The sequence below is a fragment of the Chiloscyllium plagiosum genome, chromosome 32 (assembly GCF_004010195.1).
Source record: "Chiloscyllium plagiosum isolate BGI_BamShark_2017 chromosome 32, ASM401019v2, whole genome shotgun sequence".
NCBI classification, from domain to species: Eukaryota; Metazoa; Chordata; class Chondrichthyes; order Orectolobiformes; family Hemiscylliidae; genus Chiloscyllium; species Chiloscyllium plagiosum.
The window spans coordinates 44,517,824-44,531,229 of NC_057741.1; the positions used below are offsets into that span (position 1 = coordinate 44,517,824).

At 46.1% G+C, this 13,406-nt stretch overlaps 2 protein-coding genes across 6 annotated transcripts in view; one reads left to right on the forward strand and one right to left on the reverse strand.

The window, feature by feature from the left end:
- ints14 (integrator complex subunit 14) overlaps positions 1-7,468 on the reverse strand; it is a 29,683-nt gene extending 22,215 nt beyond the window's left edge. Inside the window, exons 1-2 of one of the 2 annotated variants that reach the window (XM_043674599.1) lie at positions 7,447-7,468; positions 4,334-4,593 (exon numbers count right to left, since the gene is read on the reverse strand). In XM_043674599.1, coding sequence (XP_043530534.1) covers positions 4,334-4,555 — 222 coding nt within the window. In that variant the 5' untranslated portion in view covers positions 4,556-4,593; positions 7,447-7,468. Of the gene's footprint in view, positions 1-4,333; positions 4,594-5,383; positions 5,501-7,446 lie in introns of those variants that run through there. The other variant, XM_043674598.1, reaches the window with a different exon arrangement.
- Positions 7,469-10,065: 2,597 nt separating this feature from the next.
- Positions 10,066-13,406, forward strand: part of slc24a1 (solute carrier family 24 member 1) — a 44,614-nt gene continuing 41,273 nt past the window's right edge. The window contains exon 1 of one of the 4 annotated variants that reach the window (XM_043674602.1): positions 10,066-12,535. In XM_043674602.1, coding sequence (XP_043530537.1) covers positions 11,393-12,535 — 1,143 coding nt within the window. In that variant the 5' untranslated portion in view covers positions 10,066-11,392. The remainder of the gene's footprint in view (positions 12,536-13,406) is intronic. The other 3 variants (XM_043674603.1, XM_043674600.1, XM_043674601.1) reach the window with 3 other exon arrangements.

Sequence of the window (13,406 nt, forward strand, 5' to 3'; positions counted from 1 at the left end):
AACCACTTATACTGATATAGTGCCTTTTACACTGTGTTTCAAGGTATTTTATAGGAACATTATAAAGATTTGACATGAAGCACATGAGTAAATATTTGTGTAGATAAGAAATGGCTTGGTCAAAGGAGAAGGTTTTACAAAGTATTTCAAGGAAGAATGATAGATTGGTTAACACAGAAAGATGCCATTCAGCTTGAGAGTCAATCAGAATCTGCAACAGCAGCTCAGAGTTCAATTCTCCCAGTTACTCTGTAGATTTTCTCTTCAGCTGTTTCCCCAATTCTGTTTGGAAAGGCTTGATTAACCCTCCCTTCACCACACTTCCCAGCACTGCATTCCAGATTCTAAACTCTTCTTGCTGGAATGTCTTCTTTTTTGCGTTGATCTTTAGTTCTTTGCCTTAAATTGGTGCCCTCTGGTTCTTGAACCTTCGCCAAATGAAAGGGGCTCCTGGGACTGACAACCGGAAGCGACAGGTACAACTCACTACAAATGCCGGAGGAAAGATCACAGAAGCGTTTCACAGGAGGCTCCCAAGCACTGAGGATGTCACCTAGACAGGGGACGAAACATCTGCAACACAAATTCCCAGCTCGACGAACAGAACCACAACAACAAGCAGCCGAGCTACAAATCTTCTCACAAACTTTGAATCCCTTTTTCTTTTGTTTGTTCCTTCACCAGATGTGGCTATCGCTGGATAGACTGGACATTTATCGATCTCTTCCTTTCGTCGGTGTTATGGTGGAACCTGCCTTCCCGAACTGCTGCAGTCTTTAGACTGTAGGTATAACCAGTGCTGATAGGCTCACTGTTCTAGGATTTTGACCCAGTGACACTGAAAGAATGGTGGCATATTTCCATATCAGGATGGTGAGTGATTTGGAGAGGAATTCGTACTGTTCACATGCACCTGCTTCCCTAATCCTGTACAGACTCTCAATTTTGAACATCTTTATTAAATCTGGTCTCTCCACCCAGTTCTCCAAGTTACTGAAGTTTCATCATTCCTGGAACCCCCTCCTCTCTGAACCTCACTAAACACTTCACATCCTTCCTAAAATTGAGACAGAGATGGAGATGTTTAAGGATGTACTTCCAGTGTTTAATCCCTCAGTATCTAAAGAACAATAGCCAATAGTGGAGTCATTAAAACCAGGAATACACAAGAGGCCACATTTGGAGAACTGCAGAAATGCCAGAGGGGTGTATGCTGGCAAAAATCACAGGGGCAAGGAGGCATGAGGTCACAGGGGATCTGAAAAGATCAGAAAATAACTGGTAAAGTGGAGGGTTGTTTGTGTGATTGGAAGCCTGTGGCCAGCTGTATCCTGAAGGGATTGGTGTTGGGACCCTTGCAGTTTCTGATATACATTGTGACTGGGATTGAATGTAGAAGGTACATTACTAAATTTGCAGAGAGATGAAAATTGGTGGGATTATTCACATGAAGCGTCAGGCTGAAATTGAACAACTGGTAAATTGGGCGGAGCAATAACAGATGGAATTTAATCCTAATCAGTTTGGGGTGATGTATTTTGGGGTGATGTATTTTGGGGTGATGTATTTTGGGAAGGATATACACAATAAAAGGCAGGTCCCTAGGGAGTTTAGAGGAACAAAGAAATGGTGAATATGTCCATAAATCCCTTAAGATGTCAGCACAGATAGATAGGGAAGTAAAGAAGGCATACGTAATGCTTGCCTTCATTAGCCAGAGCACAGAATATAGGAGTAAGGAAGTCTTGTTACACCTTTACGATGTGGAGTAGATGCCAGTGTTGGACTGGGGTGGACAAAGTTAAAAATCACACAACACCAGATTTCATCTAACAGGTTTATTTGGAAGCACTAGCTTTTGGAGCACTGCTCCTTCATCAGGTGGCTGTGCAGCAGTGTGTCCTGCTCCACAGCTACCTGAAGGAGTGGGGGTGGTGTTTCGCGGAAGGTCTCATTGAGGTGTACAAGATTATGTGAGGCATAGACAGGATAGACTAGGAGAATACTTTTTCTATGGCAGATGTGCCTAAGACCAGAAGGCCCGAGTTAAGGTGAGAAGTAAATGGTTTAGAAGAGATCTGAGGAATTCTCTCTCATCCAGAAGGTGGTAGAAATATGACTGTGCTGCCTGAGAGGGTGGTGGAGGCAGGTACTCTCACAACCTTCAAGCAGCAGCTGGATGAGCAATTAAAATGCAAGGACATAGTAGGCTATGGACCAAGTGCAGGTAAATGGGATTATTGCAGTTTAGTTTTTGTTGGTCAGCAGAGACAAAGTGGGCTGAAGGACCTGTTTCTATGCTGTTTGACTGTCTCTATAAGATTAGATTACTTACAGTGTGGAAACAGGCCCTTCGGCCCAACAAGTCCACACCGACCCGCCGAAGCGTAACCCACCCAGACCCATTCTCCTACATTTACCCCTTCACCTAAGGGTACGGGAAATTTAGCATGGCCAATTCACCTAACCCCTGCACATTTTTGGATTGTGGGAGGAAACCGGAGCACCCGGAGGAAACCCACGCAGACACGGGGAGAATGTGCAAACTCCACACAGAGAGTCGCCTGAGGCGGGAATTGAACCCGGGTCTCTGGCGCTGTGAAGCAGCAGTGCTAACCACTGTGCCACCGTGCCGCACAATAATCCCACCGTTACTATAAATACACTGTCAACTTCCAGTTTCCTCTCTGGAAAGCACCAATTATTGTAATTCCTGCTAGTGCCTCAGACAACTGACAATTCCACATGTAACCATCAGTAAGTTATTCCATTGTGGGGACTGGTTACAATCTTGTCTATGTGAATGTTAGTCACATCTGCTTTAGACACTGGAATCCACTGGAAGCAGGAATCACCCAGACTTCTCCTGAGATACCTAACCTGGCATGAACAGTGTGGTCTGGACACTTTACCTTTACTCACTGTGATTCCTCAAACCACTTGCTGGATCCTCCATTTCCTGATATTACAAATCATTCATCCAGTCATGTGGCAATTCTCCCATGAACTAAAGTTCAACTAATTGTATTTTAATTAAATACATTTATTATGGCTGCATTTTCTGATCTTTTCAAACTCTATAAAAATGTTTCAAGAGGGCCAACGTCATCCCTGTGCCTAAGAAGGTTCATGCAGCATGTCTCAATGACGACCGCCCAGTGGCCCTAACATCAGAGGTCATGAAGTGCTTTGAAAGGCTGATCATGGCATTAATCAACTGCTCCTCACAATCTTGACCCACTCCAATATGCCTATCGGACCAACCAATCCACGTCAGATGCCATGTCACTTGCCTTTCAGTCCTCCCAGGAACATTTAGACACCAAGAACAGCTACGTAAGAATCCTACTCATTGACTACAGTTCAGCCTTCAACACTATTATCCCCTTGAGACTGATTACTAAACTTAGTGATCTCAGACTAAACCCCACTCTCTGCAACTGGATCCTCTGTGGCCTGTGGGTCAGGAAACTCAGTGAAGATTGGGACAATATTTCATCCTCACTAACACTCGACGCTGGAGCCCCCCGGGGTGCGTACTCAGCCCCCTACTGTACTCACTGTATACCGATAACTGCATCTCCAAATAGCAGACTAATGCTATTACAAGTTCGCTGATAACACTACCATAGTTGGTCGAATCTCATATGGCGACAAAACAGACTACAGACGGGAGGTGGAAGACCTGGAAAAATGGTGCACTAGCTCTCAATGTCGGCAAAACCCATGGAACTCATTATTGACTTTTGGCGGAATGTTACTCATGCCCCCCCTACACATTAACAGCACAAAGGTGGAATGAGTGGAGTGTGTCAAGCTCCTGGGAGTGGTCATCCGCAACAAGCTTTCTTGGACCCTTCACGTGGCCCAACAACATCTCTTCTTGTTCCTGAGGAAATTTGGAATGATGGCGAATACTCTTGCCAACTTTTATAGGTGCGCCATCGAGAGCATTCTGTCTGGATGTATCACTACCTGGTATGGCAACTGTACCATTCAAGATTGGAGATGGGTACAGAGAGTGGTGAACTCAGCTCAGACAATCACAAAGGCCAACCTCCCATCTCTAGAATCCATCTACCTGGCCCACTGGTAAGGAAAGGCCACCAGCATTCTCAAAGATCCATCCCACCCTGGCAATGTTTTACTACAACCTCTACCATCAGGTAGAAGGTACAGAAGCCTGAACACATGCACCAGCTGGTTTTGTTACAGTTTCTATCCTACTATTGTTTTAATACTGACAAGACAAAGCTTTTCACTGTGCCTCAGTACACGTGACAATAAATTCAATTCAATTCAAATAGGTTCAATGAGAATGAGGAGCCCCTACCTGTAGAGTATTGTAGTCTCTGGTGAAAGGAACCATGAGCTCCCAGAGTGAAGAGAAAGCTACAAGACAGGTGAACTCCAGTTTGTAATTGGTTGCCATGTGTTCAAATAGCATGCTTAGCCCATGGGCTGCCAAGTGCTTACGCTGGTATTCCTCTGTGCCCTCCAGAGAGACAGGCCTTGTCATGGAGAGAGAAACATCCAGTAACACCACAGTCGGCATGGCTGGTGACACAATCACTCAAAGAATGAGCAGATATGCTGTAATCAAATTTTAAAAATGTTCTTATAAAATTCTTTGTCATTCATTTGAACCAAATCCCAAAATAATCTAATCCGGCAATTGACCAGAGCAGCTGAGAGACACTAACTGGGTAACTTGCCACAGACAAGGCACAAATAAATTGTGCTCATAGATTTACACAAGTACAAACATTTAGGAAGGAGGCATACAGTTCATCCAACTTGCTCCTTTATCCAAGTCATTTAATAAAATGCCCTTATGAATCTTTCTCCACTTCAAGACAACATTCCCAAATTCTTACATTAAAAACCACCGTCCAACAAGTCTACGTTCAACAATTTACTAGCTGTAATCTACTAAATGTGGAATGTTACAGAGAGAGGCTTTTCAGCCCATAGCGCTTGTGCTAGTTGTAAATTCAGTACAATCCCAATCTCCTTCTCTTTCCCCTTGGCCCTGTAATTTGTTTTCTTATCTGATTAGTTTGGATTAAAGCCAAACGAGGTGAAAATTAAAACCGCGAGTGTTGGTCAGTTTTGGGGAGGCTCTTCATTCTGAGGATGCTCAGCAATGGGAGAAGCTCCTGGTCCAATCTCAGTGATAAATGTTGGATATGTCTCCACATTCTGGACAATCTCCTGATCCCCTCCCTCCTGGGACTCTCTACACCAGAGTCTCTGACGAAATACAGAGCGAAGATTAACTGACAGGTTTATTATTTATTGTATTAAAATATCGTCCATTCTCCTTTACTGGAAGGAAGCTGCAAACGGAAAACAAACTCCCTTGTCCCGCTGCAGCACATACCCAAGCCCGAGGCTGTGCGGCCTAGTGCCCAAGGAGCCGCCGGTTTCAGGGTCCTCCCAGTCCGCCACCTCCTGCTCCGCCCTGTGTCCCCGCACTCCGAGTCCGCCACTTCCCACTCCGATCCGCCCACATTCCCCTCAATATTCGTTCCGCAGACATAAGGACCCAAGCCACAACAGCATGCGCCCACCTCAAGTTAAGCCAACCCCAGAGTGCTGGGAGGAGCACATCCATCTATGTCTAATACACCTGACCGAGTATCACACAAATCTGTTTAATTCAAAATATATAACTTATCCATGAAAGTACATTGTGCATAACTATATGTAAGTCTTATTTTTCACATTTAATGTCTGTACATGTTCAAATCAGCATTCCTCTTTCATTTCTTATATCTTCGTCTGCAATAGAAACTTTTGTAAATTCGTCACACAGTGGTTATATTCTCCCATCACATAAGCACTCCAGGTTTAAGGCAAGTCTTTTTTCCCCCAATAAGATGGACTTTTTAAAGATACTCTCTTTGTTCATTCCCTGGATGTGAGCATTACTGATGAGACCACAATTTATTTCCCATTTCTAGTTGCTTTGGAGAAGATGACAGTGAGTTGCCTTCCTGAATCACTGTAATCCTTGGAGTATAGGTCCTCCCACAATAGGAAGGGAATTGCAGCATTTTGACTCAGTCACAATGAAGTGCAGATATATTTATAACTGAGGCTGATATGCGGCTTGGAGAGGAAATTGCAGATGGTGGTGTTCCCATGGAACTCTACCCTTGATCTTCCAAGTGGTAGAGATCATGGGTTTGGAAGGAGCTGTCTAAGGAGTCTTGGTGAGTTAATGCATTGGGCGGCAGTGTGACTCAGTGGTTAGCACTGCTGCTTCACAGTGCCGGGGACCCAGGTTTGTTTCCCACCTCAGGCAACTGTCTGTGTGGAGTTTGCGTATTCTCCCTGTGTCTGCGTGGGTTTCCTCTGAGTGGTCTGGATTCCTTCCACAATCCAAAGATGTACAGGTTAGGTGAATTGGTCATGCTAAATTGCCCATAGTGTTAGGTGCATTAGTCAGGGGTAAATATAAGGTAGGGGAATGGGTCTGGGTGGGTTACTCTCTGGAGGGTCGGTGTGGACTTGTTGGGCCAAATGGCCTGTTTCCATGCTGTAGGAAATCTAATCTTGTAAATTGTACACTCTACTAAAAGTGTGCATCTGTAATGAAGGGAGTGAATATTGGAGATGCTGATATGGTGCCAATCAAATTTATTACTATGTCAAGCTTCTTGAGTGATTTTGGAGCTGCTCCTATTCAGGCAAGTGGGGTGTATCCATCACATTCCTAATTTCTGTTTTGTGTAGGTAAATAGACTTTGAGGAGAGTCAAGAAAGGAGTAACTCACCAAAGATTTTTCAGTGACAGAATTGGGTTCTTCAGATGCTGGAGATCAGAGTCAAGATTAGAGTGGTGTTGGAAAAGCACAGCATGTCAGGCAGCATCCGAGGAGCAGGAAAATTGACGTTTCGGGCAAAAGTCCTTCAACAGGAATGATTCTTGATGAAGGGCTTTTGCCTGAAACATCGATTTTCCTGCTCCTCAGATGCTGTCTGACCTGCTGCGCCTTTCCAGCACCACTCTAATCTTGACAAAGATTTTTCAGTCCCTGACCTATTCCTGAAACCACAGTATTTATAGGGCTAATCTAGCTCAGCTTCTGGTCAATAGGAACCCCACAGGATGTTGAGTGTTTTGCATTCAGTGATGGCAACACCATTTAATGTCAAGGTATGATTCTTGACTCTCTTCTTGGTGATGGTCATTGCTTGCCACTTGTGTGGTGCAAATGTTACTTGCCAATTGTCAGGCTCACAAATGGATGTGTGGTACTGCAGAATTTAGATCTGATTTGTTAGCTATGGGATCACTTAGCCCTGTCTATTGCATGCTGCGTCACCTTTTAGCATGCATGGAATACTGTGTTGCAGCATCAATAGTTTGGCATCTAATCTTTGGGTATGATTCATGACATCGGTCTTGCTGCATATGAACATTGACAGTGTGATTACCTGAAGAATCGTGAGTGATACTGAACATTGTGCAATCATCAGTTAGCATTCCCTCTTCAGACCTTAAAATGGAGGAAAGGTCATTAATGAAGCAGCTAAAATGGTTGGGTCTAGAATCCAATGCTGAAGAATTTTTGTTGTGAAATCTTGGGGCAACCCCAGGGCAGGTTGAGGGTTGGTGGTGGTAATAATTGACTTGCAATAACTGCAACCATTTTTCTTTGTACCAGGTCTGATTCCAACCAGAAAAGGTTTGGTAGCAGTCCTTAAAATCATGCTTGGCCTTTCATGTCAAGGGCAGTCACTTCTGGAGTTCAGCTCTTTTGTTTGTGTTTAGACAAAGGCTGTAACGAGGTCAGGAGCTGAGTGGCCCTCAAACCCAAACTGGGCATCACTGAGCAGGTTATTGCTGAGCAAATGGTGCTTATTAGCACTGTTGATGACATCCTCCATCACTTTAATGATGATTGAGAGTAGATTGATAGGGCAATAATTGGCCAGGTTGGATTTGTTGTACTTTTTTCATGGACAGGACATATCTGTGCAATTTTCTAATTTATCAGGTATATGCCAGTGTTGTTGCTGTGCTGGAACAGCTTGGCTAGGGAAGCTAGTTCTGGAATACAAGTCTTCAGTAGAATTACAGGAATGTTCTCGGGGTTCACAAGGTCCAGCATTTGCATTACCAGTGCCTCCAGTTGTTTCTTGATATTGTGTAAAGTAAATCAATTCAATTGAAGACTAGAATCTGTGATGCTGGGGCCCTCTGGAGTATGTGAAAATGGATCACCTACTCAACACTTATGGCCAAAATGGTTGAAAATAATTCAGCCTTGTCTTTTATACTGATGTGCTGTGCTCCCCCTTCTTGAAGATGGGAATATTTGATGAGACTTCTCCTCCAGTGAGTTGTTTAATTGTCCACCACCATTCAGAACTAGATACGTGCAGATCTTTAGGCTGTGAGATCACTTAGCTCTGTCTATCATAGTTTGGCACAGACGTACTCCTATGTTAGAATTTCACAGGTTAACATGACATTTTTATATATGCTGTTACTGCAAGCTGACCTGTGGTCTTTGTTGAACCAAGGTTGATTCCCAGGTAATAGCAGTGGGGGTGGGGGGAGGGGGGGGGAATACGCCAGGTCATGAGGTTACAGATTATGTTTGAATACAGTTCAGCTGCAATTTATAGTCTACAGCTTCTTATTGGTGTCCTGTGTTGAACTGTTAGATCTGACCAAAGTCTGTTCCATTTACCACATGACCACAAGGATGTGGACGCTTTGGAGAGGGTGCAGAGAAGGTTTACAAGGATGTTGCCTGGCATAGAAGGTGCTAGCTATGAAGAGAGGTTGAGTAGGTTATGTTTGTTTTCATTAGAAAAAAGGAGATTGAGGGGGGACCTGTTTGAGGTTTACAAAATCATGAAGGGTATAGACAGGGTGGATAGAGTTAAGCTTTTTCCCAGGGTGAAGGATTCAATAATGAGAGGTCATGCTTTAAAGATGAGAGGTGAAAAATTTAAGGGGGGATACATGCGGCAAGTACTTTACACAGAGATTGGTAGGTGCCTGGAACACGTTGCCAGCAGAGGTAGTAGAGGCAGGCACGGTAGATTCATTTAAGATGCATCTGGACAGATGCACAAGTATGTGGGGAGCAGAGGGATACAGATGCTTAGGATTGGGCGATAGATTTAGACAGTGGATTTGGATTGGCTCAGGCTTGGAGGGCTGAAGGGCCTGTTCCTGTGCTGTAAATTTTCTTTGTTCTTTGTTCTTTCATTTAGCGCATAGGCTCTCACATCACAGTGGAGGTATCTTTGATGTGAAGGTGGTATTTTGTCTCCACAAGGACTGTGCAGTGGTCACTCTTACCAATGCTGTCATGGTCAGAAGCATCTGCAGCCAGCAGATTGGTAAGGATGAGGTCAAGTAAGTTTTTCCTCTTGTTAGTTCCCTCACCACCTGACACAGACCCAGACTAGCAGCTATGCCCTTTAAGACTCAACCAGCTTGATCAGTAGTGCTGCTGCTGAGCCACTCTTGGTGGTGGACATTGAAATCTTCTACCCTGAGTACATTGTCATTGTCCTTTTCATCCTCAGTGTTTCCTCAAAATGTTGTTCAACATGGGGGAGTATTGATTCATCAGCTGAGGGAGGACAGTACGTGGTAACCAGTAGGAAGGTTTCCTTGCCCATGTTTAACCTGAAACCATTAGACTTTATGGAGCACAGAGTCAATGTTGAGGACTCTCAGAGCATCTCCCGCCCCACTGTATTCCACTGTGCTACCACCTCTGCTGGGTCTGTCTTACCAGTGGGACAGGACATATCCAGGGATGGTGATGGTGGTGTCTGGGGCATTGTCTGTAAGGTATGATTCCATGAGTATTACTATGAGGCTGTTGCTTGACTAGTCTGTGAAACAGCTCTCCCAATCCCAATTCCAAACTTTGTAGAGTTGACAAGGCTGCGTTGTCGTTTCCATCTCTCCATAGTTTGGAAGAAGAATTATTTAGGACTGGAAGCATTAATTTATTTTCTCTCTCCACTGGTGCTGCCAGACCTGCTGAATTTCCCCAGCATTCTCTGTGTTTATTTCAGATTTCCAGCACCTGCAGGTATTTTAAATTGAGATGTTCAAATACATATTTCCAATAATTCCAAACAAAACGAAATAACGGATCGTGCGGATGTATTAAAAAGTGAAGCTTTTTAACGGGATTCAATGTGCTGTAATGTACAGACCTCTCTGATCGGGCTGATGTTCCCACCCCCCGCGGGTCTGACACTGACATTATTGATCCTCAGATCGTTTACAGATGATTGCAAGATACAGCAGACGATTTATTTCACGCCTGTAACAGTCAGATTGCTGCGGAATTGGATTGAATGCCCAATAACAATCAAGGATGGAGCATGTTTATTTTCTGGGACAGTGGGACACTCTCCGGAGTGCTGAGGTCACACTCCTGGTGGTGTTAAATTGCCTGAAAGGCGGGTTAATCTCTTTAGGCTCTTAGTCAAGTAGCTGGCAGCGTCCTTCACACTTGACCCGGGATTAGCTCCAGGCCACTTTCGTCCTTGTCCCGTCAGGGATTTGTTTCGTCCCCCGGGCGGAAACTGAGTGACCCAGGCCCCTCCAGGCCGACCCCAGGGACAGGACGCGAAAGCTTTCAATCCCCCAGTGTGGAGACTTCGCGATTTGATCATTTATTATTGAATTTGTTGACTCTAATCCAATAAACTGAGAGCGACAATTGGAACATTTTAATCCAAGCTCATGGGCATATGACTTTGTGGATTATTCAGAGACAAAGTAAATGGTTTCTGTTTCCAGAGAAACCGATTCAGGATGTGAAGCAGAAGTTGAGTCCTGTTCTGTGAGAATGAGCAAGAGGCGGAGAGGGATCGCAGCCCAGGGATTTCAGAGAGAGCTCCTGGGCAGATCTGATTAAAGCTTCTCACTTCACACGGCCGCCTTCTCTCGCTTTCCCTAAGCTCCTTACAAGGAAAAGCTGCCAGTGATTGAAGGGATGGATCTGCAAACTGGGTTAGCGTTCACTTTCACCGCTCCAGAAACACAGATCACTTCATGTTCAGAGCAGTTTGTACATGTCCCGATAATCCCTGGCCGTGTGGGCTTGTTAAGTTTTATAACTTTCTATTTTCCCTTCTGAGAAGATAGAGGAGCTCACTGAGCAATGTCTCTGTAACCCAGGTCCCAATATTCACAAGCCGCCCTATTGGCCATCAACATAAAATCTCAACCAGTTCCAAGGTCTTCAGCAAAGGCGAACAGAGTGGCCTCTAAAGAAGCAACAAATGGGAAAGAAATAATCATCGAAGAGACCTTTTCATGGAGGAGCTTTACGTTTCAATTCTTTAACAACAGGCGATGGTTATTTAAAGGGACTGTCCGTTTACAGAGACAGCGATGTACCTGAGCAGGAGGAGGAGGAGGCTTTGCTCTCACCGGGTTCTGTTTCTGGTTTCCGGGTTGATCATTTGCTCCGTGCACCAGCTGCTCACCGGCAACTTGGGGTTTTCAGCACCGCGGACAGCTCCCGGTGGAGCAGCGGGCAGCCTGGCCCCCCAGAGCCGCAGACTCCTGCAAACTCCAGGCGGCAGCAGCACAGCCCCGAGTCCCGCTCCGGACACCCCTATTCCCGGGGACCCCACACCCGGGACCCCCTCTCCCCGGGACCCCACACCCGGGGCCCCCTCTCCCTGGGCCCCCACACCCGGGGCCCCCTCTCCCTGGGCCCCCATCCCCTGGTCCTCCTCACCCGGCAGCCGCACTCCCGGCCCCGGGCTCAGCGCCAGCAGCGGCCGGCCGGGAGACAGAGACACGGGGGTAGCGGCCAGTGGGAGCCCGCGGTTAAAGGGGTGTATTCGGGTGGGGGATGAGATCATTCCCGCCCCCACTGCGACCCCCCCGGGCCCAGGGAGTAGCCCCGAAGCCGGGGAGCAGGAGCCCCCTCTCGGCCACACCAAGGGCGAGTACCCGGTGGATGTGTTCAGTGTGGAGCAGCGCCGGCACGGCTGGGTGGTCTTGCACGCCACTGGCATGGTCTACATGTTCATCGCGCTGGCCCTGGTCTGCGATGAATTCTTTGTCCCATCTTTAGGGGAAATTATCGAGAAACTGGAAATCTCGGACGATGTGGCCGGGGCTACCTTCATGGCAGCGGGAGGCTCTGCTCCTGAGCTCTTCACCTCCCTGATCGGGGTCTTCATCTCCCACAGTAACGTGGGGATCGGCACCATCGTGGGCTCGGCCGTCTTTAACATTCTCTTCGTTATCGGAATGTGTGCGATCTTCTCCCGCGAAATCCTGCACCTGACCTGGTGGCCCCTGTTTCGGGACGTGTCCTTCTATATTTTGGACCTGATCATGTTAATCATCTTCTTCCTGGACAATCTGATCGAGTGGTGGGAAAGTCTCCTCCTGTTGTCTGCGTACATCAGCTACGTGTGCTTCATGAAATTCAACGTGAAAATGGAGCGCTGGTTTAAGGGCTATGTCGTCAACAACAGTAACGTGGTTAAAGTGATGTCCATGATCAACCCGCCCAAGGTGAGTGTTTTTGCTTTTAGCTCCCAGTTCTGCCTGAGTGCCCGGAGTCTCACCATTCACAAAGACAGGGACATCGCCACTGGATGGTCTCCGTTAGACCTGAAGGAACCGAAACATCAGGAAAGGAAGGTTCAGGGCCAGGAGCAAAAAGCAAACTGGATAAGAAGGCACGGGATAGGAAGAGGCAGCTGGTCGGTGGGTCACAAGGTCTTAGGTTTTGAAGAACAGTCATACAGAACCCTAAACATTAACTCTGTTTCTCTCTCGCCCCACAGATACTGCCAGACCTGCTGAGTTTCTGAAGCAGTCTCTGGTTTTCTCTCCTGTTTCTTGTGGTCTACCCTGATGACTGCAATACGAAAAACTGCGACTTCTGTCCTTTTATCAGTTCACCTTCTGTACAGTACAGACAAATATTTATTAAAGAGATTTCACTTCAGTTAAAAACACGTCCCTTCCCATCACCCAACTTTCTCATTTCCAACCATGTATCAGTGATGCTCCAACTGATACCAAAAAGGATTCACTTAAATAATGTCCGGGGAAAAGGCAGCCTTGCAATCCTGGGCCAACAGCTCTGATCCTCTCTGTTTGAGGCTGTGAGGGTGTTTGAGGTTTTTAGAGGTGTTGCCAATATTTGAGGGTGTGAGGTATTTTGAAGGAATGAGGGTGTGAGTGTGTTTAAGGGTGAGAGTGTTTGAGGGTGTGAGGGTGTTTGAGGGTGAGGGTGTGAGGGTGTTTGAGTATGTGAAGGTGTTTGAGGGTGTTTAAGGGTGTGAGGGTGATTGAGGGTGAGGGTGTGAGGGTGTTTGAGAGTGTGAGGGTATTTGAGGGTGTGAGGGTGATTGAGGCTGTGAGGGTGTTTGAGGGT